The sequence below is a fragment of the Corvus cornix genome, chromosome 1A, assembly GCF_000738735.6.
Source record: "Corvus cornix cornix isolate S_Up_H32 chromosome 1A, ASM73873v5, whole genome shotgun sequence".
NCBI lineage: Eukaryota > Metazoa > Chordata > Aves > Passeriformes > Corvidae > Corvus > Corvus cornix.
Genome location: NC_047057.1, coordinates 35566842 through 35592475, shown reverse-complemented (window position 1 = coordinate 35592475; position 25634 = coordinate 35566842). Strand labels below are relative to the sequence as shown.

Genomic DNA, 25634 nt, shown 5'->3' with positions numbered 1-25634 from the left:
GTACTGCTGGGAGAAATGCAGGGAAAACAAATCCTACTTACAAATCTGAGATGCCCAGTCCTAACAGATTGTAATATGAATAGTGTCCAAGTTGGTTCTGTAAAATACCAACAGTATTTCACAACATTTCAGCCCTGTATTGTCAGAAAAAGTCAGTCTGCTGAATTATCAGCTTGTCCTTAATACCCCCTTTGTTTTTTACACCACTTTATTTTGCTGGCCCAGGGAACTGTGATGGTTCTGAAACTAAAGAATAATTCAAGTGTTTAAAGAATGGAATTAAATTTGTTAACTGCAGTAACCTATTTTGCAATTTCAAATCTATCAGCTTCCTGGTTTTCTCTTAACTTCCCCTTTTTATCCTTTTCCTTTTTACTTCCTGCATTTTCTGTCTCTCCAAGTAGCACTTGGACAGGTGGTATCTCTGTCCGCTGCCTTGTGAGCCCAGGAATTGCTCTTAGTGGCACACACCAATTTACACGCAGTTTGTCACATTCTGCACCTTCTTCCCTGTATCCCCTACTCCCCCCTCCAACTTCTCCCAAAGCTTGCCAGTTTACAGCTACTAAGTAGTTAAATGTAACAATATTTGCATAAGCTGTACTCAATATTCCGAAAGTTAACGCCGGCCTTTTTAGAGTTTAAGTGTGCTCAGATCTTTCTGTATACTGGAAACTTGTGAGTGGAAATTTCAAAAGCAACTCAAGTGTCATCACTAAGACATGATAAATAAAAAAAATCCAACATAATGGCCTTTGAAGATGCTAACTACAAGAGTTCAGTCAGATCATATTCGTCCATATGATCACAGATCAAAGCATTTCATGCTGCTATAAATATGAAACCAGATGTCTTCTCACTATGGTAAGCTGGTTTTCAAGTGAACCCCTATAAAACAGTGAAAAAGCTGACCATGTCCACTTCAGTGGCTGAAGTACACTTCATGAAACAAAAGAATATAAAAATAAGGCATTTAATTGAAAAAAAAAGGTATCTTACAAAAATTTTATCTTGCTCAGTTCTAGAAACCATGACAGTATTAATAACATCTTAGAAGACAACTAATAGAGTGTTTATTTAGAAGCAGCATAAATCCAAACAGTGCATAAAATTCCCAAGTGTTTATTGTTACAGTTCAAGGGCATATATTACTTCTGTAATTTTGTCCCCTGCCACAGGAACAGACATAGAGCAGCTACAAAATTTGTTCTTTTCAGAACGCTTTTACTACTTTGAAATCTCATCTTTATAATTGGGTAATACAGTGAAGTAGTTCCAGTGATGAATTCCAGGTTTATATAGACTAGATTTCAAAAGAGTAAACTCAGTACCGAAGGTGTTACAATTTTTTAATATTCCCATAAAAGGTGACAAAATAAAAAGTCAATTAAGACAGGCAATATACACAAGACATTTGTAAAAAAAACAGATGTTCAATACAAAAGATTCATCTATCTCTAACAATAAAAGAAAAAGCTTTTTGTAAGTTAAAAGTATGGGCCCATGCTTCTGAATGCCAACAGTGAGAGGTTATTATGAGGGTATCTCTAAAGTTTAAATACAATCTGTGCTGGCCAAATTACTTCTGCAATTTTTATAAATGAATGATGGAAGACAGAATTACCTAATACAGGAGCCTGAGCATCAAAAATTAAATCTCTATTTTTCAATGGTTTATAAGTGTGATTTCTCCCATTTGCTACAAGGATAACATCTGTAGCTTCTTTGGCTGAGGCCATCATCTCTAAATAGAAGCCCCAAACAAAATGGGAAGCATTTCCACTGTTGAGAAATAACCAAGGAGTATAGTTTGGTCAGAATGCCAAACACTACGGAACAATTCTATGCTTACAGAAAAAAACACTCTCTTTCTAAAGAGATGAATGTGAATTCACAACTGTCATCTTTAATTTTAAATAATTTGATAAGTACCACAGTATTGCCAAATCTTCATAAATATAACTCGTTTTGAAATCAAGATGCCAAAAAAGCACAGAAAAATTTATTATTCTTACTGGAACAGCTAGTGAGTTTCTACTTTAAATTTAGATTATTGCTTGAAATGTTATGTATGCATGTGTCATTATTTTTATCAATCCTATTCTCAGGGAAGTGGAGATAGTACCAGGATAAAGTATTGGCAACAAGGCTGAATTCTCTCTTCCCAGCCCAAATACTTCCAAAAGACCTTACATTCTGTAGATAATGGGAAACACCAGAATTTACCCACTTCACCCACATTACTATGGCCTATATAAAGCTGAAGTGTACTTTGTGTCTAGCTTGGACAACAGCCACAAGGCTCGATCACACTGATTGATGTAGATTAGACTTCTATTTCCAGCTTCTTGCCCTTCCAGATGCTGGAGACTGGAGAGAACAGACACCAACACTTCAGCTCCATAAATGGAGGATAAATGAATCAAGTGCTTCACCTCACTTGGCAATGATCTGCATCCATCTGAGAAGCAGCAAGAGCATTGACAAAGCACCTTCCTGAGAGATGCCGATTGCCACATGAGGTTTACAGCTTTAACAGGCTGAGATGGAAAGTCCTCCGGCTCCTGAAAGTTTCAGATCCCTCTCTTAAAGACAGTTTAAATACAACTCTTTGGAGTCTCTGAGCAACACTGAACATAAATGAATCACATGCAGAAAATCTGAAACCATTTCAATCCCTTGGCCAGAAAAACCATGCCGTGCCTGGAAACACCAAAGCAATGATTACAGAAGAAAAAAGATTGACGGTGTTGTTGTCTAATATAGGTTTTCCAGATATGTGCTTGGAGTCTTTTGTTTGGTGGTTTACAACTGTGCCAAGTGTCTGGTCAAAACCTGGGAAAAGATAAAAACTTCATTTAACAAAGCCAACCAAGATGAAGAGAAACTTAGTAACCAAGTATATACACCTTTAAAAAAAAATTTATTTTACTGTAAGAGTGTTAAATCTCTGTAAAAAGACATCATCAGACTAAACTAAGTTACAGTCAGTTTAATTTGGTACCTTCAACGACTGCAGTATATTACCGCAGGCCTGGTTCCTACGGTGTATCACCGTGTCCCGCAGCCATAGGGAGGAGGAGGAGAGAAGATCCAACAGGCAGGAATTGTGCAGCAAGATTGATTTAATTATTTTACAAACCTTTTATAGACTTTTTTCTTCATAGTCTAACTGGACCCCCTTGGGGGTGATTGGCCAAAATCCTAAAACATCCATTGTCAAAATATTTTTCTACTATACCATAAACAAGACTTTTCAAGGTTGCAGGTGGCTTGGTTGTTTACATTCCCTGCTACCTCTTCTGTGAGAGAGAAAGTCTCTCACGGGCTTAGAAAATAACAAAAAGATCCTCACTAACAGCATTTTTGTACCTACAGCAGTATAAACGCAATACTTTACATTAGAAGTTACTTCTTTTGAGAAGTTACACTTCTGTCAAATCTCTCTTTATGTAGTTTCACAGCAAAGAAAGGAATGAAACAAGCTAAATCAGAAGAGGAAAAAGCTATTCCAAGAGTCATTCTAATGCCAAGGATGCTGTTTAGAACAGAAACAACTTATTAGCAACATGTTTTCTGGCAAGATGATGCATTTGTTTTAAAAGGAAAATTATGGAAACAACATTATTACTTAAGCTGACAGAAAACAAGCTCCTTACAAAGGTTTAGTTTATAAATTCTATTTACACAACAATTTTATAGTACTGGCAGCTGAAGTACTGTAGTACTTAGGTAACTTCTTGCTCTGCTCTGTATTATCAATACTTTAATATTGTGCTTCATTAGCTATTACTGTACACACACCATTATGCTATGTTTTGTCCAGCTGCACCTGGACATGCGTTCTGTATGCTGATAAAAGCACACCAATTTAGAACACTTGATTTTAACTCACACTGTAGTGATGTATAACTGGGTACATGCACATGCATGCATTTAAGGTTGGAACACTCCAAACCAAATCAGTATATTTTATATTAACCTTTTTTCTTCTTCTTAGATTTGACTGTCAACACTCACAACCTGGAAATTTCAAATAAAGCTGCTGCTTTATTACAAAAAAAATTCTGCACCTCAGACAAAACTTAAAAAACCCCCCACCACAAACCGCCTTGGCAGGTATATAGTTGGTAATACTGTTACCTTTGAAACACACATTTAAACCTGGCTTTAAATAATGCAAAAGAGCTACAGAAAAATCAAACTTCAAGGTCTAATAGTTTAACTCTCAACACTCCCTATGTTTTAAAGAGTAGTAAGTTTTTTGGGGAAAAACTGTAATTAATTTTTTCTAAATATATCCCTCAATTGTACATAAAGTGTGTATTCAGAGCATGAACAAGTAGGTAAAGTAACAGTCCTTCCATTAGCTTTGTTATTTACACAATAGGTATGGACTGGTAACATGGCAAATTTGAATCTTATTCTGCACAGCTATTCAAAGTTTTAAGTAGTAAATGTGGAGGCAGGGGTGGATTTTCTTTCAGAAACAGTGGGTATCACAGGCTATTAGATACACCACATCTAGGAATATTACCAACAGGAAAAACACTGACAGAAAGAATTAGCAGTAGCAGCATGCTGTTTTCAAAAAAAGGGACACAATTCTTTATTCCCACTGCCATATTTATTGTTTTCCAAAATGCTGCAGAGACTAGAGTATTCCTTCTGAGTCCACATTGAAAGGGAATGAAAAAAGTGGGTTGAAGGAGAGACACGGAACCTAAGAGCAAGCATCACGTGATCAACACAATTTTGCTTATATCACATCACATATATACCACAGTATGTATGTGTATAACATAGTATACATACTCCAGCAATGCTCATGGATTTGTAAATGTGGAATGTGCATACTGTCCCTGCTGCAGCTAAAAAAGTAAGTTGCTGAGCATGGAAAAAGTACATTAAATGAAGAAGAAATAGATGCTAATAAATGCAGGCATACATTAGCTAGGTTTACTCCATTCTCTTAATGCATTTGCCGCATTAGGAGCTTGAAACATTGTCTGAGTGTTTAGGTGTTTCTGGTTTAGGACAGAAATACCTAAAAATTCATCAAATGGTTAAACGCTCCTTTGTATTTTGAACCTTCATGGAATAGAGCATAAAAAATGCTGTATAGCCAAATCCAGAGCATCAATAATAGTTTGTAGTTTTCACTGTAATGGCAGATCTAAAGGACTAGTGTCTCACAGGCAGTTTATCTGCATATTCACACCCTGACTTCCAATTAATAACTATACCAACAATGAAACCCGGAAACTTAAGTTCTCTCTGTAAACAAGCTGTTAAACACAACAGTGTCAGATATGGTTTCTAAACAATTTTGAAACATAGGGTATGTTTATGGCTTAAAAGGTTGTCTGTAGTGTTAATTCACAGGCAATGATCCTTCAGAGCAATGAGTAAACACTGAAATAATTCAGAACCAGCCAGTCAACTTTTTAAAAAAATTGCATACAGTCTTTTTATTTAAAGCCACGGCAAGTTTTTGATAAGCTTAACTTATAGGAAACAGTGCTCTACATTATAGGTCTTATGTAGGAAGCAGTGAAAAAATCCAGAAGGGAAACTATTGTTCACATTTTCTTATTTAATTCTTAAATCTGAGCCTGTTGCTAAGACTTCAGAGTTAGGAATGGAGCTTCTGCAGTGACAGCTTAATCCAAGTAAATGGATAAAATTAAGATGACATTTTCTCTTATAAAATGTTACTATAATTAGACATATAGAAAAGGAGAGGGCAGCAATTGCTTCTTTCAAGGTAACTTGTTGGATATCTCTGGTCTCTTTCAGTCATCAACAAGACAATAAGCTACAATAAACAAATCAAAATATGGAAAAGGACCAAGCATCCTTGCTCTTTTTCATTATCAGGTCCATTACTTTTGCTCCCTTTGTCCTTTATGCTGCTATTTCTGTATTCTTTCCATTTAAAAATCATATCCTCAGCCCTTCTTGAAATTCAAGTCCAATTTTATGTTACATTGGGAGAAGGGGGGAAAAAAAGAAAAAAAAGAAAAAAAAGAAGACTCTTACCACTGTATTGCATCGTAGCTCCCAAATACGAATCAACAACTGATCCCAGTAGGCCAGCTGCTGCACCAAACACAATAACGGGCCATTGCGGAGCAGACACTTCCAGATCAGTCACAAAAATGAGTTGTGTTACGAAGTAGGCTATGCCTACTGCCATGCCTCCAAGCAAACTTGAGAGCAGGCCCACTAAAGTAACTGCTCCATTAGTACCTAAACCAAAAAAAAAGAAGCTGATTTACTGGTTTTAAAAGACTTGTATTCATTGAAATGTTTTACATGAAATCAAAACTGTTCCTAGTGATTTTCTCCTCTTATATTCACAAGGCTCTGCTAACTGCAGCTTTCTATAATTCCCATTATGCTGTTGAGCAGCTTAATCTGTACTATTACTGCCTGTTACTACTCCTTTCCTGTCTCTAGGGCTAGTTCTCTAGAAATATTCACCAGCATTAAGTTAAATAAAACTAGACAGCACACCTCACAATGTCACCCAGTATTTGTCTGCTCTAGGTGGTAGGTTAATAAAAGATTTGCTCAAAAAAAACAGACCTTGAGATGGGCATATTACTAAAGCAATGTCCCCTTTCAGAAGTAGTATACTAAGACATATGTCACCAACACATTTAAAAAGAAACAAATCCATAGACAGAAGATGTTTTACAACTCATTGAATAAAAATCTGAAGAATGCATATAAAGAAAAAGAAATTCCCACGCATTTAAATCCTATCCAACAAGATTTATACCTCTAATCAACTTGCCAGCAAGGCTCAAAAAAAGCACACTGCTTTAAAGCAGCAATGACATCCACCATGGAGACAACGTTTGACAGACAGAAAGTTCACTTTATTCATCCTTGGTAGGATATTAAAAGAAATGAGTGATTTGCTTAAGAAGTGAATTTTCTGTAGCATCTGTGTTGAATACATATGTATTCTACTGATTAAAAGAATGTCTGAAAAAAATCAGTTGATAACTTGTATTCTTCATATTAGCAATAGAAACACTTTGAATATTGCCAGAGATTAGAAGTGACAGCATTCAGGATGATTTTAGATCTGTGGATGCTATGCTCAAGCATCTCATCAACAAGATGCAGGAGAAACACAATTGAGTGTATTCCATTCCAGAGAATGCATTCCTGATAACCTTTTCTAATCCCGTATTTCTGATACTTGTTTTTCTACGTCTTTCTCGGAACTTTTCAAGTTGGATGCGTAATACAAAACAGATTAACAAAATACTAAGAACATGTAGAAGAGGTAACACCTTACCTACTGGAACCTGTTCCCAGGTTGTTATCAATCTTGGTTTGCTTTTACTCATAACACTACCAATCTCTGAAGCCCACGTATCACCAGCAGAGCATGCCAAAGCTCCCAAAAGGGATAAGCACATCCACGATGCTGTGTATTCCTTTGAGAAGTCGATAGGAATTTCACCTGGTCCGTTTTCTATCATATATAAGAGAGCCAGCTCAGTAGGAACACCACTGTTACAGAATACCTGAACCCAATTCCTCTGTCCACCTAAAGTATAAAAACCGAATTTGAATTATTTCAGGCAACAGCATGAGACAAAAGTAAAAGACACATATATAAATTTAAAAAGACATATTCAAAACAGAAACTACATGTCAATTTATTAAACAGAACAAAAGCAAAAGCAAAGTGGCTTGCTAATATTCACAGAGGTGTAGGGCAGTCACAACAGTGTTCCCTATTCTAGGTGTTATATCTCATCTGACCCTTTGAAAGGAACAAGAACGTGCAGTATTTATTCTCCACAAGGGATCTGAAAGAATTAAAGTATTTTGGCTTACCTTCTTTGTATTCTGAATCTATTTGCTTCTTTATATCTTTTTTCCACTTAGTAAGTTTTGAAGAAGTAACAAAAAATACAAACAAAGAAGAGAAGAAACTGTAATTTGCAACTGTAAGGATAAATCCAACCACCAGTCCTACGAAGAAAAAAGAAGTATATAAAGTTCCTTCAGTAACAATGGTCACTTTGCAAAGCAATTAAGTATTTCACATTTTCTGAATATGAAGAGTATCTTCCTGATAAACCTGAGACAATCATGCAATAAGAGATTCTATTGCCAAATTGCTAATTTTATTGCAACTGCTGAAGCATGTGATTTTTAAGACCTTCTTTTGCCACAAATCAGTAATACTGTGCAAAAATAAAAGAGAAGCAATAAAACATCCAGAATCCAAAGAATATGTAATTGAAATTTAAGCACTCTGCCTGAAGAATATTATTGTTTGTATAAGGAGCAGATATATAGCTGTAGCTGTGGCTCTACCAGCAAGTTTATAATCAGTTTGGGTTATCAAATTCCCCATCCAAGGTCTCTAAGATAACCTGTAAAACCCTCCTCCATATCTTAGCAGATGCTAGTTCTCTATTCTTTTCTTCCTTTTCTTTTTTGGTTTTTGATTTTTATGCCACCTTTTTATTTCTGTAATTTTCTTAAGTATTTGAGCTCTTTGATGCGATTCATTTCTATGTCCCCTTTCACAGGGGAGGCCTAATTTCACTCCTCACCATGACATTACAGTTCTAAAGGACTGAAAGAAAAATGGCTGCAATTAAGAGCAAATGCCAGTATACACTGGCTAGCAGAGCTGTTAAGAGGTAGGAACACAGAAGTCGAAAAGATTTTTGTCAGTTTAGAAAATGCTTCCCTTAACTCTCACAGACAGAAGAAGATTTGCAAAATGGGTGACATGGGCAGGAAGGATTTGAGGCCCTGTTCCACTCCACCGAACATCAATTCAGACAATGTCACGAGACAAGGGTGAATTACCTCATCCAGAAATGTTGCACCAAATTTCAATAAACACTATTGTACACTATGCTGGGCTTTTTATCATGTGGTCAAGAAAAACTCTGTAGGAACAGTCATTTGTTTTTAGTGAAGTACAGATTTAATTTTCTTTTTTTTACCAGGCAAAAAATGCCTAAAACCGTTTCTATTACAGAAAGGAGAACCATGCTCTCTTAACTGATTTCCTACCAGGCAGGAAGGCTGCTGACACAATGGGTTTAGGGTCTTTCTTTACCACTACCTCTGCCATTTCTTTGTTTCTTTGTGAATCCTTCTGTATGTTAAACCAAACCACGTGATTTAACTGCATACTGTACTGAAGTTTAAAAGAATCTTCCAGGTTTATACGAATATAATAATATTAATCAAATCAATTACAAACAGTAGCACAGGATTAACTTGACTGTTTAAACAGGCAAGTGAAAAAAACCCCAGTATGAATTTGGGGTATATATGCTTACGTTTATACTTTATTATAATAGGACAGGTAAAGTCTTAGATTGCAAACAATAAAAAAGACCTTTAGTTTACTAAATGTTTAGCTTAAGTCTCAGAAAAAACATACCTCCCAAAGCACCACTGTGATCAAGACTCTTCTTTTTAAAACCCTGTGTAACAATAATTAGCGGAACCAAGACTGAAAAAAGCCAGCGCCACGGAGAAATGGGTCGTAAAGTACCTGATAAATCAAATAACATGGTTACAGATGATCCTCATAAAACTTGTTTTATGTCTTCATGTCTGAAAAGTCATTATTTCCTGGTATATACTTAAATTTCAATCTTAATAGAGATTAAAACTTTTAATCCTTCAGAAGAAAGATATTCATATGAACAGAAGAACATATATCTGCAACTATCTACTCAATTTTTCTATTCAGCTATCAAAAGAAAATATATTTCATGAATTAAAATTAATTACCAAAAAATAGCAAAATGTGACAAGAAATAAATATGGTGATACTTTCCATTCTCAAAGGGATTTATGAACTTCAAAAACTAACATTTGAATTTACTGTGATAGAATTCCACTACCAAAAAAAGACAACCAAGGCAGTCTGCTAGGTGAAAGTGAGCATGACCACTTTATGAAACAAAGCCCTTTCAGTTCTTCTGACCTTGATGTAAGGCTCTTTAAAATATACTTTGAGCTGATGACTGTCTCAGCAAGATTTGAAGCTGACAGTTTTCGTTTGAAAAACCCACAAACTTCTAAAAGCTAAAGCCAACAGTTAATGTAGGTTTTGAAATTAAAAACAAATTTTTTTGAGAAGTTATTTATTACATCTCCTATACAAATACAAGACATCACAAATGTTGCATTAAAGTAAGTCTCAGTCTTCTGAAAGAAAGATTTCACACAGGCACATAGGCTGGAAAGATAAACATGATGGTTTTCAACAAGAACTTTTGTGTCAGCAGTACCCCAACCTTTGCACAAACACGGGCCCCCTGGTGCAAAGCAGGACAAACGTGTCTGTGAAGTCACAGTAAAACACTCATTGCAATGTAAAGATTCACATGAAAAAATTCTCTTCTGTGTACTGAAGAGCCACAAGCCATAGTGGGGGTCTTGCAGCCCAGGGCTGAGTCAGAAATTCAGAAGACAAGCACTGGCTGTGTATGAAGAGCCCCCCAGTGCTGTAGCCTGGTATTGCTTATCACAAACCAAGGCAGCTCTTGCTGCAAACTTGAGTATGAGCAGTACTGGAACACAAAGGGGTTCCTTTTGCTTGGCTAACAAACAGAATTTTCATCTCTTCAAGGTCATTTTTAAACTAACCTTTTTGGATTTCCTTGTAGGGGAGAAAAGTATTTGTATTAAATTACTACTAAATGTAAACAGTTAAGACTAAGATAGAATCTACAATAAAACAATGAATGCGTTCTTTGACACTCTGGTGTCACTAACATCTGGCCCACTGTTCGGTGCTTAAGAATTACTATAAACTGTATATTAATAAACGTATGATTGTAGTATTTTTACATTTATGTTACGGACCGTGAATTTCACCCCTTTTACGGGCTGAACCTATTAAGCCCATTAACTACTATATGCTTCATTCACCACCTTGAAAAGCCAATGTCTTTCCACAGTCTCAGGCAAATGAACACAGAAATTTTATGTCCTTCTTGTTCCATAACCATTCCATACAAAAAGGAGGATTTGTCCACAGTCTTCTCCTTTCTATTAGGCCCTATCCTGATTCACCTGATACCAGGTCTCCCCACGCTATACTGTAAATTCCCACTCACATAAGAGAACAGGGACTAGAATATCCTAACCGTCAGAAAAGCTGTACCTTTAGAGAGCAGATACACATAAATGAAGTTGCATGTTTAAACTTGGGGAGCTACAAATGACACAAATAGCCTGGTTGTGAAGCCTGCTCCTGCATACTTTCTAAATGTCTGGCATCTCACTACAAGCCAAAGTAGAAGTGTCCAGACAACACAGATTTAATGCTGTACCAGAACTAATACCCCATCCTAAAACATGAAGCACTGGAAATCACTAAGCAGAGACATGCAACTGCCTCTACAAAAGTCACCTGATACTGGTGGGGTATTTATTATAGCTTCTTCTGGATCCAGGGTGACACTAGGCAGTTGAAGGTGTTCCTACTGCATCCCTAGGCACTCTCAGCAACACTGCAAAGACACCAGAGCTCTTCCTGCATCAGACTGGTTGAGGTCTGAATGACAAATCGTTACCTGTCTCAGAAAATCAGTCAAATTCTTCTAGGCTTAAACTGATACTGCAGGCACTATCAGGTGCTTTTGCACACTGCTGTAAGAATGGTCCTAGAGCCAAAAAGAAAGACAACAGAGAGAACTTGTGTCCCTGCAACTACACACAACTAAGTCACAGCCAGCCTGAGCTGCCTGAGCAGAATGCTGAGCTGACAGTAAACACCTAAGCCAGCCACTCCATGCATACATCCCTATCTTTATACCATTTCCTGTTTCTCTGTTCCTCGACTAAGGAAGTCTTCTCACATTCCCTGTTCTGCATGTTGCAGATGCTGCTGATACCTAAAACAGTTTTGAAAGCTAGCACATTCCTCTAGTACTGTCACATACTTTCCCTGATAAAGAGAGATCTCTGTCAGCTTGGACTTTCTTTTCACTTCTTAATTTTTATTTGCTTTCTTTCAGAGAAAGAAATCACAAAGGATACCAACATTTTAAATTCTACGTGATCCCTGGGCGGAGCTGCAAATAAGCGGCTGTCAGCATCTTCTAAACCACTATTACCTACTGTCAGAGGTGAGGTTATCAGCTCTACTGATGAAGGAACGGGCTGTGCACATCCCTCTTCCCATTTTTTGTCTCCTGCCTGGAGAGGCCGGAGGGGAGGGTTCGCCCCTGGCCGTGCTACGCCAGCCCGTCCCCGGCCTTTGGACTCACCGTAGTACGTACTTGCAGTCATGGACACGATCCAGAACGCCAGCGAAATACAAATGAGCAAGTTCAGGATGACCATATTCGCCATCATCTTGAGGTATTCTCTGAAGAAATCCTCCTGGTAATAGGACATGGGAAGCAAGAAGGAGAACACCTGCTGGGAAAGCACAAGGCGCAGGGCATCAGCGACACCGCCGCCACCACCTTCTTCTTCTTCTCTTTCTCCTCCCGCCCGGCCGGAGCCGCGGCCGGGCCCGGCCCGCACCGTCCCCGGGGCGCTGCCGGGAGGCACCGAGGTGCTCATGGAGAGGCTGCTGCGGCCACCCCGGCCGGCCCACCCCGGCTGCGCTGCGCGGCCAGAGGCGCTCGCACCGCCCGGCCCCGTCACTGACCTGCTCCCTGGGGCCGCGGGCACCCCCACATCCCGCCCCGCGGCCTCCCCGCGCATGCTCGGCCGGCAGCCGCGCGGGCCCGCCTGCGCCGCGGCGGAGGGGCCGAGCCGCGGCACGTGCTTGTCAGTGAGGAGCCCTGCTCTCCCCGGGGCTGCTGCCGGGCAGCGTCCCTCCGACAGACCGTGTAGCTCCAGTTTGCGAAATAAAACAGGAACGACACGCCTGTGAAAGGCATGAAGTCTGTGGATAATTAGTGAGACCAATGAGTACCTGGATGAGTTTTGAAACTTGTCGGAGCACTTCGAAATTCATTAACAGCAGAAGAAAGAGACTTGAAACGTTTACTAAGGTTGACTTGGGATGAAAACATGCCAAACCTGCCTGGTAGCTTTTCTTGGGGCACGTCAGAATTACTCCCAAAACATTTGAGTTGTAAATAAGCTAACTAGCTTACAGGAAGGACTCCATAGGTCTCACTTCCACACATTAGAGGTTTTGTCAACAAAGCACAGAAAGGTGAAATTTCACAACTTTTCAAAAACCTATCGTTTTGAGGCAACAGCCTCAAAATAAAGAAGTAAATGAAATAAATAAGACTTCAGGCATCCCAGGAGATAATGCTGAAGTAGTGTTTATGTATTCAGCATTTGTTCAGTGGAGCGTAGACCAAAACTTTCAAGTTGTACAGATGAATCACCTCATGAACACCAATAACCTCAGATGCTTTCTTCTCATGGACTTGTAGCAGCAGCAGCAGAACAGAGTATTTATTTAAGTATTCAGTGAGAGGCAGAGTAATACAAAAAAGAACAGTAAAAGATCTTTGATCAACTACTATGATAGAAGTAGTTTTAAAGCTAGAAAAGTCAAGTGAGCAATCTTAATTTAAGAGATGATAATTTCCTTACTGAGTTTAAGATTATTTCCAGCTTGTCATACCCATTTATTTTTGAGGGATGTTCAATTATTTTTCATTCAGCATCTGGAGTAGGTTTCTATCAGGGTGTGAACACAGTCCACATGTCCAACATCATTCTTTTCACTCAGAAACTTGGATATATTTTTGTGTTGTTGTGAAAGCAGTACTCAGTTATCACTCAGAGCTACTTCTTCAGATGTTGCCTAAGCTAAGAAACTTACTCTGCAAAGATTTACAGATTCCTGTTTTCAGCTGAAGAAAGTAGGCCTATTCCAGAGGCTTAAATTAATACTTGGGTGTTTACAATGTATTTTCTCCAGGCAATTAGAGACAAAATTTGGAAAAGGTGCCTTAGTCAAAGCTTTATCTTATTTTCTGCAATATTTATTGGTAACAAATACTGGTAACACCCAAAATTAGTCTCAACTAGAGATACCTAAAACAGTAATACTAATGTAGGAGTACTGATTTTGGTATATTAGTCTTCCTTCTTACCTCCCAAATTTTTATTAAACCTCCATCTGAGGTCTGAATTTGAGATCTAAGAATCAGGGACTCCGTAGCTGGGCTGCTTTGTAAGAACAAGACACCTTTCAAGTATAACTTTCAAGTATAACACTGACATGACATTGCTTAGGTTCTTCTGCCAAAATCTAAGCACCTGAGATTTTCAACCAGAACAAGATCAACTCTACTTAAACTGGAGGCTGAACAAGCAGGTGCTTGTTCTGGTATAACCAACTCCCATAAACTTACTCATTCAAATACATCCTTAACTGTAATAAATTGTTTTAGTTAATTTATTGCTTACTTTTTGTTTTCTAAACTGTAACAGACTGATACTGGAATTTCTGGTGGAGAAACAAACGTTCCTGCAGGAATCCTAGAGCCCTGGCTGTTATCTGTGGTTCTGTAAAACTGTGGGATTGTGATTAATGGTAACACATAAGCTGGTGTGAAGAGGGGGCAGGTTTGTGAAGCTCTAAAGGACTCTTCAGCTTCCTTCAAAGATCCCATACCCATGTGAAGTAGCACTTGGTGCTGATTTAGGGACATACCAGACTATTGCACTGGTTTATCTACAGACCTTGCATCTTGGCTTGAAGCCAAAGGTGCTGCTGCTGCTGCTGGAGTTTACCTGAACAAGAACAGAAAAAGGGGAGCAAAGCTTTCCACCCCTGGTGTGACAAAGGTGGTTCTGGTCAGGAAATGTCTTAACAACCAGTGCATAAATAATGTTGTCTTTGACTCCCTTTTCAGCTCTGATTGTTTTGTTAAATGTGGTTTCATACATCCCTCTTCCAAAGTTTCTGATTGCCAACAAATTTCCTGCAGTAGCTTGGTACACATTAAATGTTACAAGTAGATTAGAAAACAAGAAAGAAAGGAACACAAAATTAGACTTCTTTCTACATTTGGAAGCTGAAAGAAGTAGTTACAGTTTTGAAAGTAATGTCTACAACAGTTCTGTAATTGGCCCATATATTGTGTTTAAACTCCTCTGTTCTAGATGTTGCCCTATTTTCACTAGGCCCTCTAGTAATGATAATAATAATCATAATAACAACACCACCAACAACAATACCAACACCACTTTAAATTACTAAAAGCTGTGTTTTTAAAAAACTTAAATTGCCATCTGGATGCTTACAATATTGTGAATTCAGAATTAATTAATTAATCCTGAATCCATCACAAAAGTAGTATGTATATTTAATACATGCAAAACATTCATTTCACAATCAATTTTTACTTATAACACCCCCCCTTTCCTTATTCACACCTAATAGTAGTGATAAGCTTGAGAATTAAAAAACCAGCAAGTAACAGTTGCTTATGACAAATAGACCTGAAAGGTTTTCCTCACACTTTCCATCCAAATTCATACTTAGAAAAAGAAAAATCTGAGAAGTCTAAATTTAAAAAAGTTAGAATTATAAACTACCCAATATTTAGAAGAGTTTCTTCTTACCTTTTACCTAAATGTGTAGGATGCAAAGCACAGCCAGTGCAGAGTCTAGAAGTAAAAATAAGTATGATTTAATAAGAGGCAGGAATGTGAGATGATTAAAAGCAGCACAACAGAAAGAAGATAATAACTGCTATTGTACATAGCTTGCTAATAATTCTTTTACATTCATTCTTTTCCTAGGAATTTAGTAGATTTGCCATAATACAGCATAACATTTCTAAATTTTCAACAAGATTTTAGAAGTAGAGTTTCTGCCTTATTTTTTTGTATCTCTGAGATAGAACTTTCCATTTCTCTTCACTGCTTAAAACATTATTCATATTTATGCTTGATAGCATGCATTATGAATAATACAGCTTGAAAGTTAAATACTAATTTAAACATCTTCTATTCTCCATTGTTAATGTTGTTTTCTCAATAACCAAAAACTGATTGAAGACAAAATACTGTTCAATACATGAAATTAAAAACTTGTAAACATTGTTAACATTGTATTAAGTATAGCTGGTCACAAGGGCCTTGAATAATATTCACACTCTTAGAAAAGACAGCATAGTAAGACTGTAAAATTTTATGCTGATAATGTCTTTAGTTACAGAAAACAGACAGGAAAAAGTTATACTGCAGGAAGGGAAAAGTAACACTGCAGATAAATATTTATCTTAAGTAGAGCATTCATAATTAGTAGTTGCCTGTGGAAATACCAAACAGTATTGCAAACAGTAGATTTCATACCAAAGGATTTGCTTTAGAGACGAATTCTTAACGTTTTTGAAGCAGTTAAAAATGTCAGTGCTTAACACTATAGCAAAACTATATATACCAGGATTTTGATTGTGAACTATAAAGCAGCAAATGAAGAATAAATATCCAAATGGCTTACCAAAAAATAGCAGAACCTAGAATGAAGCTTTAAGTATTAAATGTATTAAATATGTGTGGATAGGCTTTAGCTTTGTGTTAAATGAGTTTATCCAAGGACAATGACACCAATTAAATTTATTCATAGTGTCCTTTTTCTAGTCATTTATTACAAATTACCCACCTTTTTCCTGTGTGTTTATGCTGTGTTTTTCTGCTTTATCAAGTAATTCAGGAAAGAACCAACATGTTGAAAGTAGCATGTGTTCAGGATTGTGATATCTCTAGTATATTTGCATTTTGCAGAGGAGAAACTTAAAGAATTAAACTAGAGTGCAAAAACAAGGTAATGAAAAAATAAAGGTTTCAGCAGTGGGTAATTCAGTAATGGGGAAGGGTAACAGTAAGTAAGGCAGGTAAAGATCTAAGAGGACTATGTGCAAGAAATGACCATCTTCAGTCATAGACTTGCCAAGATGGTAAAGAGGCTTTAAACATGCTGCCAGGGGAGAAGAACTTCCTTCCATCCCAGTCCCACTGGTTTGATGCCAGTGCCGCCGCAAGAGATGCCCAGAATCTGGAGGAAGGATCATAGTGATGCCTAAATATTTTTAGCTTCTTTATATATTTGTAGCTTTGTGGATTTTTAATATATAGCTGTATAGTTTCTAGCACTTTCTTACACTTTAGAACAGTAGTTATCCTTTCTTACATATTATGTCACATTCTTGAAATGCTGTTTGGTCTTATTTTCAAGGAAAAGAACTTCTAACAAGGACATCTTGCTTTGCACCAGTGCCTGGGAGACATAACAAGATACAGCGCTAGGAACCCCTTGGAGACACTCCAGCAGGCCAGGTCCAAGGGTGGGTTACCAGGGCAACCAGTCTCCTATTGGATGTACTAATTAGTTGAACTTATAAAAATTGTGAAAATTTAATGCTGCGTGTGGACATAGGGATAATCTGTGCACCTGAAAGCTTTCATTAAAAGACTGCTCTTTATGTTAGCCATTCTAATATTGTTTTTCTTCCGCTTTTAGGCAACAAGAAGTTAGCAGGAGAGCACCTGAAGAGCAGCACAAAGGAATTCCAGCTACTCCAGCCAGTGAGTTGGCTTCATCGGGGGGGGTCCCACTTAAATGGCTCTATGCAAATGCACACAGCATGGGGAATAAACAACAGGAGTGAGAGATGTGCACATGCCTGCAGGGCTACAGTCTTACTGGAATCATGGAGACATGGTGGGATGGCTCCTATGACTGGAGTGTTAGAATGGAAGGATACAGACTCTCAGACATATCAGAAGGATGCATCTCTTCAGAGACAGGTAGGAGCACCCTCACGTTCACAAGCCCTCACCTTCACAAGGGACTTCAACCATAACAATATCTATTGGAAGGGCAACACAGCAGAGCATAAGCAATACAGGAGGTTGCTGAAGTGTGTTGATGATAACTTCCTTCTCCAAGTGACACGGAAGCCAACAAGAAGAGATGCTTTGCTGGGCCTTGGTCTCACCAACAGGGAGGGGCTGCTGAGGCACATGAAGCTGAAGGGCAGCTTTGGCTGCAAGTGACCATAGAATGGTAGCTTTCAAGATACTTAGGGCAGTGAGGACAGTGCAGAGCAAGCTCACTGCCCTGGACTTCAGGAGAGGAGAGGGATCTCTTCAAGGATCTGCTTGGTAGAGTACCACTGACTGACATCAGAGCTGCATCTCTGCTGTATGATGTAAAGCATAGTCTATGCTGACAGAATTACAGCTATGCAAGGAACAGGATTGGCTGGCTTTAAGATTGAGAAAACATTTAAGTGATTCAGAATCATTAAGTTACATTTTTATCCTGTGAAAACTCATGTCCTCCACATCTGCACAGCAAGTAGGTGTAGCTTATCATACACAATGATGCAAATCAGCACTTCAACTTGTTTAAGTAGACTGAGAAGCAGTGATGGAACTATGCACATATATATTTTTCCCACACTGATCATAATTAGATTTTAGGATCTTGTTGGGGTTTAAACCCAGATGGCAACTAAGAACTCTGTAGTCGCTCACTTACCTCCTCCCCACCCTGGTGGAATGAGGAGGAAAATCAAAAGCAAAACTTGTAGGTTGAGATGAGAACAGTTTAATAATTGAAATAAAGTTAAAAAAAATAGTAAGTAATAATAATGTCAATAAAAAGGAAAAACAAGTGATGCACAAAGCAATTGCTCACCATCTGCTGACCGATGCCAGACACCATCCCCGAACCCCAATTAGCCCCCAGTACAGGTAACTCCCTTAGCTTATACAACAGGGCATGATGGTCCATGGTGTGCAATATCCCTTTTGCCAGTTCAGATAAGCTGTCCAAGCTATGTTCACTCACAGTTGTTTTGGGGCTGGGGTTTTTTTGGGTTGTTTTTTTTTTTGGTTGTGTACCTCCTCACTGGCAGAGCATGAGACCAAGAAAGTCCTTGGATAAACACAACTTAGCGACAACCAAAACACCAGGGTGTTATCAACATTATTCTCATACCGAATCCAAAACACAGCAATGTACCAGCTACCAAGAAAAAAATTATCCCAGCCTAAACCAGGACAGATCTTCAGCTCAAGAACTCTGTCACATTTACCTTTAGGGTGTTTAGCATACAATCCTGGTAAATACTGCTGAAGATTTAAGATTACTAACTTTCATTGTGCTTAAAATAATTTGTAAGAGATATTGGGAGGTGAGGGGGTCAACCAAAGCTAAATCTAGATATGGAATAAAATCTTAATAAAAAAATATCACCTCCAGTGACCTGGCCTGTATTCTTACAGGCTTGCCAAGAATTTTTTAATTTTTTTGGTCTTCTTGTTAGCAAGATCAAATGTAATGAGCTCAAAAAGACATCTGACTGCAGACATGACAGTTTTATCCATGACTTGAGAATCGCTGGGCATGTAGAAGACCAATGTTTACCAGTCTTTACTTGTCAGAACTAAGCAGAACAAGGATGGAAATTTGATTTACTATTTTAAACTATTCCAACCAGCAGACTAATGGCTTTTCTAGGGGATGTCCCTGTTACAAGAGTTTTGTTCACATTCTGTACTGACTTCAGAAGCTTTCCAACAAAACAAACAAACAAACAAACAAACAAAACCAAACAAAATCAGTCACAACAGGCATGTTTTGATATTAGCTCAGTCGCACTTAGCAAAAGGAAAAAAAATTTGTAATATTCCTAAACATTTATTCCTAATAGAGAATCCACATTAACAGGCTATCAAGTCCAACTATTTGTGAATTTATGTTTCGTTGTAGAGGTTCAAAATGTAGACCACTCTGTGAGTCACTGGAAGATGAAGAGAAATGGAAATGTGTGGCTCATTGCAAAAATAATCTCCTTAATAGGATGGTAAATTATGCTTTCTTTGAACAGTGGCTTGAGTACCAAAATGCTGTGTCTATGTAAATAGTTTTGGACTGAGACTTTTCAAGAAGTTGCTCGTCATGTCTTTATCTGGATCTGAAATAAAAGGGCACTAAACTACACAATGGCTGCTTGAAGGGTAAACTCTGCCAGTGTAATCAATGGGTGATAGTGTTTCATCTGTCACATCTCCAGTCCGGATATGAGTTTGTATCTTCCCCATTGCCTTTTGCCAACATTGTTTTCAGTTGCTCTAAGCTACAGTGACTCCAGTTCTCTGCCTTTTCCATGTGAAGAGGGTGGGGTGTTTTAGTAAAAAAAGCAGACTTCATGGACTCTGGCATGAACCCTTTGAGGCTGTACAATGCTGCAATGCCATGCAAGTCAGGGAAGATGTGGTGATACTATGTGAAGACTGACCCAAAAACTCAAGAGAGGTGATATCAACACCATCAAATGGATGAATAAAACCATATGATGAATCCTGATAGAAAAAATACAGTAACCATCACTTCACTTTGTCCACTTTTGACTGTAGTCCTCATTTATGATTGTTTCAGTTGATTAAGACTGGACGCACAATAGAGGTTAGTGCATGTGTACTTAATTCAGTTCTGACTAGAAGTATAGAAGTATAGAAAGTATAGAAAAATAGTTGTCACACCTCTGTTCTGCAGTTATATTTATTAGATTAAATTTATAATCCATTATATAAAATCTACTAAAGCATGTAAAATGCCTCTTAAATCACCTTCAACTTGATTTCATCTTTTTATGTTATTGAAAGCATGGAATAGTTGAAAGTGAAGCATCAAAATTAATACGAATTTTAAACTGAATAAAGGCACTATTAGTGTTACCCATGGCTGGGTGTTATATACAGATGAGAGGCACAAGCATCAACTATGAAGACACAGCATAAATATTGAGGATATTGTGTCTTTCTGAATTAGCAAGTAATTTGTGTTTCTATAGCAGTTAATCATAAGAAGATAAAAAAACTTCACAAATGGGCAAAGTTTAAGGAAAGGAAGTAATATTGGTCAATGCCTTGTTCCAGATCACATGAAAAACTTAATCAACAACAGATTGATTAATCAAAAACAGATGATCTGCCTTTTTTTTTTAATACATTGTGAAACATTATATTAAACGTTTTATTGAACATTTGTAGAAGTTGCCTTGAGCCCTAATCAGAGTCTCTGGATCCTGTAATAAAATAAATTATAAAATTATTCTTCAGTGGTTACCCATAGTACTACCAAAGAAGTTGTAAGGAAAGTTCATGAGGGAAATATCCAGCTGTGGGATAAATGCAAATTCAAATCCACAGCTCAATGGGACCTTCCACATGTCATACAATGTAGAAACCTTGTATTGATTTGGTCTTGTGTCACAGAAGACCCTATACTTTAGTAGTAGCTTATTAAAAACTACTACAGACAGCAGTGGTGTCTCATGTTTATGAAGAGAATTATTTTTCTTACATACACTGCAGCATTATCATGAAGTTTATAATATAAATTAAACCTCATAATTCTTAGATTTACTGTAGATTGTAAATTTGTATTTGTAAGGTTGTATCTGAAAAATTATATGTTGTGTCTTACCTGGGCAGATGTTCAGTTTTTTGTTAAACCAGATAAATATTATTTCCTCAAAGAGATAAATATTAGAGGATAATGCACTTGCCAAGTGCGCTATAGATTTGGCTGCATTTTGCAGATAGACAAAAGCAGCAAGTACTCTGTGACCAATAAATTGGATTTTGGGAAATTTACTTTTAAATAAAGAATGTATTTTGTATAATTGAATATTTATTAAATCCATACATTTACTCATGCAAATACAATATTTTGACTTTGGCAGTACAGAATTTTGGTCCTGGTTCTCCCAGGGCAAATACCCAGAGATTCAACTTCAAACACTGCTAAGGAACTGAAGACTTTTTCAGTTTAGAAACTGGGTAATCAAGTATGAAATGTGGAAACAGCCTGGAAAACTAAAACTACAGAGTATGTAAGGAAAGTTTTACCTAAAAGAGGTGGCTACATGTGTACAAAAGTTAAGCAGAAATATCCCTTACCTTTTTCTCTTCAGTCCAGATTCAGCAGAACTGGCGCAGAAAAAAGTATTTAAAAAGTAAGATGAGTTGAAGTCCTATGACAAAGAATTGCAGATTCCCAATGTTTCCAGCAACTGAAGTATCTCATCAGAAAGAATATTGCACTGCCTATTCTGCTGTTTTTCCATGATAATTTATTCCCATTCTTTCAGACAACAACAGTAAAGTGATGCCACAAGAAATCATTCTGTCCTGAAGCAGATTAAAAATGGAGAAATCAAGACGGTAACAAACAGGGTGGAGCCCAATCCACTCTTCTCATGCCAAAACAGTGTCAATTAAAGATTTATTTTCTTCTTCGTCTGACTTCAGAGATCCACCCAGTGTCAGAAGTTGGTATTGAAGTCCCAGAACACCAGACACTGTACTAAACACTCCAAGGTAGCACCACTGTTTTAATCTCTGAAAAAAAATGTTTTGACAAGCTGGGGGTGGGGGGGTGGAAGAAGCACGTTCTTAATCTGGGAAAGGAATCTGCATTTATGCCTTATTTATGCCTTTGTCATAACAAACATAAACCTTGGTGCTCTGCTTTTCAGTATATGAAATCCTTCATTTTTATGAAGTCTAGAACATCACCATACCAACAGGATGTTATCTCCCAGTTGCCAAGTCTTGCTACATTTATTTTTTCTTGATGACATTGACATTTGATAATATGGATGCAGAAATGAGAATGACTAGGATTCAAACAGAATCTTGTCAGAAGAAATCTAAATAAATTTTAAAAAGTGAACATTTTTAACATCCATAATTATTTCAGTAGAATGGATTATGATTTTTAAAAAAATATATTTTGCAGTCTTTTGTCTTGAGATTTTACCAGCCTGCTTTTATGTTAATTATTTGAGACTTCCCCTGTAAATATGTCCAGCTGTCTGGAATTCATCTTATATGTTTAATTTATGTCAGACACTGATTTAGCTGTAAGCCTTAGGCATGCTGGAGCTGGTTTTCATTTTTTTTCCCCCAAAGATTCAAACCCAAAAGAACTTATGTCAAAAGCTGTGAAAATGAGAAACTCGAGAACTGTTCCGGAGTCATATCTGCCACATGGAGAGCTTCTGAATTTGTTATTTTTCTTCCTGAAAACTGATCTTACAGTTCCACTAGAAAAGGCTCACATCCAAATATGACTAATAATGAAAAGATTTCTGTACAATAAGCAGGCCACTAGTAACTGCTGGCTGACATAAGGTACTGAAACTTTTGCAGGAATGGCTCATGGCATGATGTTCAAGAATTCTTTGTCTTAGGACATTTTCATATATAGAGTCAATTTGAGGCTATAGATGTCATCATCCTCCTACTAATTAACACAATGAGATTCCTGCAATGTATTTCCTCTCTGAAATCACTTTACATTAGGGGAACTGAAACAACCAGTAAAGAAATTTTTCTTTCTCCATTCACTAAGAGAGAAGACTTCGATGATATATTTATACTGCTAAACGAAAAAAAAAATAAATAGCAGCTGGGAGCAGCTGAAGCACTGACCTCTCAGTAATTGACACTGCTTAACTGTAAACTTACTCTCCAGATGTATTTGGACTCTTCTGAGGAGATGATTCCAGGAAGTCCCTAGAGAGTGGGCTAGTCCTAAGCACCAACTGGTCTTGAGGGACTGGATCTAAGCCCAGTTATTTGGCAGCACAGGCAAAGTCAAATATCAACCCTCTGTGCCTTAAACTGGGGCCTTTGTGACTACCATCCCCTTCAACTTGTTTCCTTGCCAAGTTAAGGTTCCTGAACTTTCCTGAAGATAGTATAAAGAAAAGATATTTGGAGCAGGACAAACATCTAAAATTCTTTGATTTTCCTACATATTTATAGTAGAGATTACATTTAAAAATAACAGTGAAGTGCTGCTCGAAAAGCTGAAAAATTCTTCTGGCACTGAGGGTCATGTCACACCTCTTTACATATCAGTTTAATTCTCTTTCACAACTGTTTTGCAGGACCCAGCCCTGGGAAATGAAAACATTCCCTGGCTGTGCCAGTTACACCTTGATTCCTCATGGCCCTCCTCGGATAACCACCTTGTTGCACCTCAGGTTCTTCTCACTTACTTTGCTGGTGTCACTCACCTAGTGGCTCGCCCTAGCAAGGGAGTGTGATTGCATCAGTACAACAAGCTTGGTTTGCCCCAAGTTTTCTGTAAGAGCGCAGCAATACTGCAGCACTTTTCCAATTTAATTAGAGCTCACCTAATCCACCACATAGATCCAAGATACAGGGGAGCTCTAATAGTGGGAAGACTGTACACTCACAGGTTGAAAAAAATCCTTCCAGAACTTGCCTCTGAATGTACCACCACTGGGGACCACAGACCTGAGTCTACACCCAGGTGACACATGCACGACTCAAGATCAACAGCATCAGATCCATCAACAATCCAGACTGTTTGCTCTGTCCTCAAACAGTTGAAAGTCTTTGTATCTTCGCATAAACTATTAAAATACCTTTCTTCTGTTGGCCTACCATTATGCTAAAGACTTAAACGTTTCAAAATGTTGGGTGTGTTCCAATATCCCTCTTCACTCTAGTGAAGGTGTCATCATGCTTCCCATAGCATGTAATTTGTCAGTAAAACAACCAATCTGAAAAACCCTGAAGGCAAAAATTCCTTTTCCAAGGTCACAAATGGGAACTGTTCTAAGCTGATCCAATAGAGATATGCATGAAGCTCCAACTCCTACCCACCACCTGGGATTACTTGCATCTGGGAACACTTGTTACTTGAAAGCAAATGCAACATGCCACATGGGATAGAGTAATTCCAAAACTGCAGGACATGATAGGATATTGCTTCTGTACGTTTCTACAGTGTTTTTAACAAAAAGAAGGGTATTGTACCTTCCATACATAGATGACAATGCTACAGTATAATTTCACACTCCTCATCAGAAAAAAAGTCTCAGGAAATTATTGTGAAGTTTATTTTTTCACTTCTTTCTCCTTCCAGCATTCTGTATGGAACCAAATCCATTGCAGTATTTACCTGTCAAATAGAAAAGTTACAATTGCTTATATTATTTTAAATCATGCCAATTTGAGCTTTTAGTTTCAGACTTTATGTTTTGAGGAATATCTGAAGTGTTTAAAAAACACTGAGGAAAATACCAAAATAGTGGAAAGTGCTGCATTTGATCTACTATATATGTACTTGCATATCTATCCAAGCATGAAAAATTACCACAGCCACTTGATCTGTTAAATATCTCTAACTGGGCTGTAGCATCTGCACCCTATAAATAACAATATAAATAACTATTATCAATCATGTACACAATTTGAAGAATTAAGCAAGACCAAACATCCCATCAAAGGGCAAAAAAAAAGCATTACATACTCATCACAGTCTTTGGGGTTAACATTGGTCTAGGTGTCCAATGCAAGTACAAACTCAACAGAAAAAGCCCACAGTCTTCTTTGCCTTAAAGAGGGCACAAGTTCTATGGTTCAGTTTCTGACATTGCTTGCTTACTTCTCTTCAACATGTTGCTCACTTCTAGGAGTCCTTGCTCAAAGGCTTATGTAGGGTCTCAAGTACCAATGAAGATCCTCAGTTGAAAACCTCTGGGGATACAGGAAAGGGTGCTGAGATTCCTGAGAGGGAATTGCCATTCTTTTTAGCAACATCTAACAGGAGGGAGTTAACTGCTACTTGAATG

The 25634-nt window shown here is 37.7% G+C and overlaps 1 protein-coding gene across 5 annotated transcripts; it reads right to left on the bottom strand.

Annotated features, from left to right (window-relative positions):
- Window positions 1-1050: 1050 nt before the first annotated feature.
- On the bottom strand, window positions 1051-22633 carry TMEM19 (transmembrane protein 19). 5 transcript variants are annotated; one of them, XM_010413693.4, is made up of 8 exons: window positions 21922-22633; window positions 15565-15609; window positions 12285-12435; window positions 9440-9553; window positions 7864-8001; window positions 7316-7570; window positions 6043-6252; window positions 1051-2835 (listed from the first exon to the last, which is right to left on the bottom strand). In XM_010413693.4, exons 3-8 carry the CDS (start codon window positions 12412-12414, stop codon window positions 2672-2674), a joined length of 1011 nt encoding a protein of 336 aa, XP_010411995.1. In that variant the 5' UTR covers window positions 12415-12435; window positions 15565-15609; window positions 21922-22633; the 3' UTR covers window positions 1051-2671. The 5 variants fall into 5 exon arrangements, with proteins under 5 accessions (XP_010411995.1, XP_019135364.1, XP_039427062.1 ...); XM_019279819.3 differs by having other exon boundaries at window positions 12285-12438; window positions 21922-22327; XM_039571128.1 differs by lacking the exons at window positions 15565-15609; window positions 21922-22633 and adding an exon at window positions 12674-12771.
- Window positions 22634-25634: the final 3001 nt, after the last annotated feature.

Coding starts and splice junctions, on each gene's coding strand:
- TMEM19 (XM_010413692.4), bottom strand. CDS start 12,585: ATGAGCACCTCGGTGCCTCCCGGCAGCGCCCCGGGGACGGTGCGGGCC. Junction 7,571..7,863: donor AGATTCAGAATACAAAGAAG/GTAAGCCAAAAT, acceptor TTTATACTTTAG/GTGGACAGAGGAATTGGGTT. Junction 2,836..6,042: donor AGCTACGATGCAATACAGTG/GTAAGAGTCTTC, acceptor ATCTTTTCCCAG/GTTTTGACCAGACACTTGGC.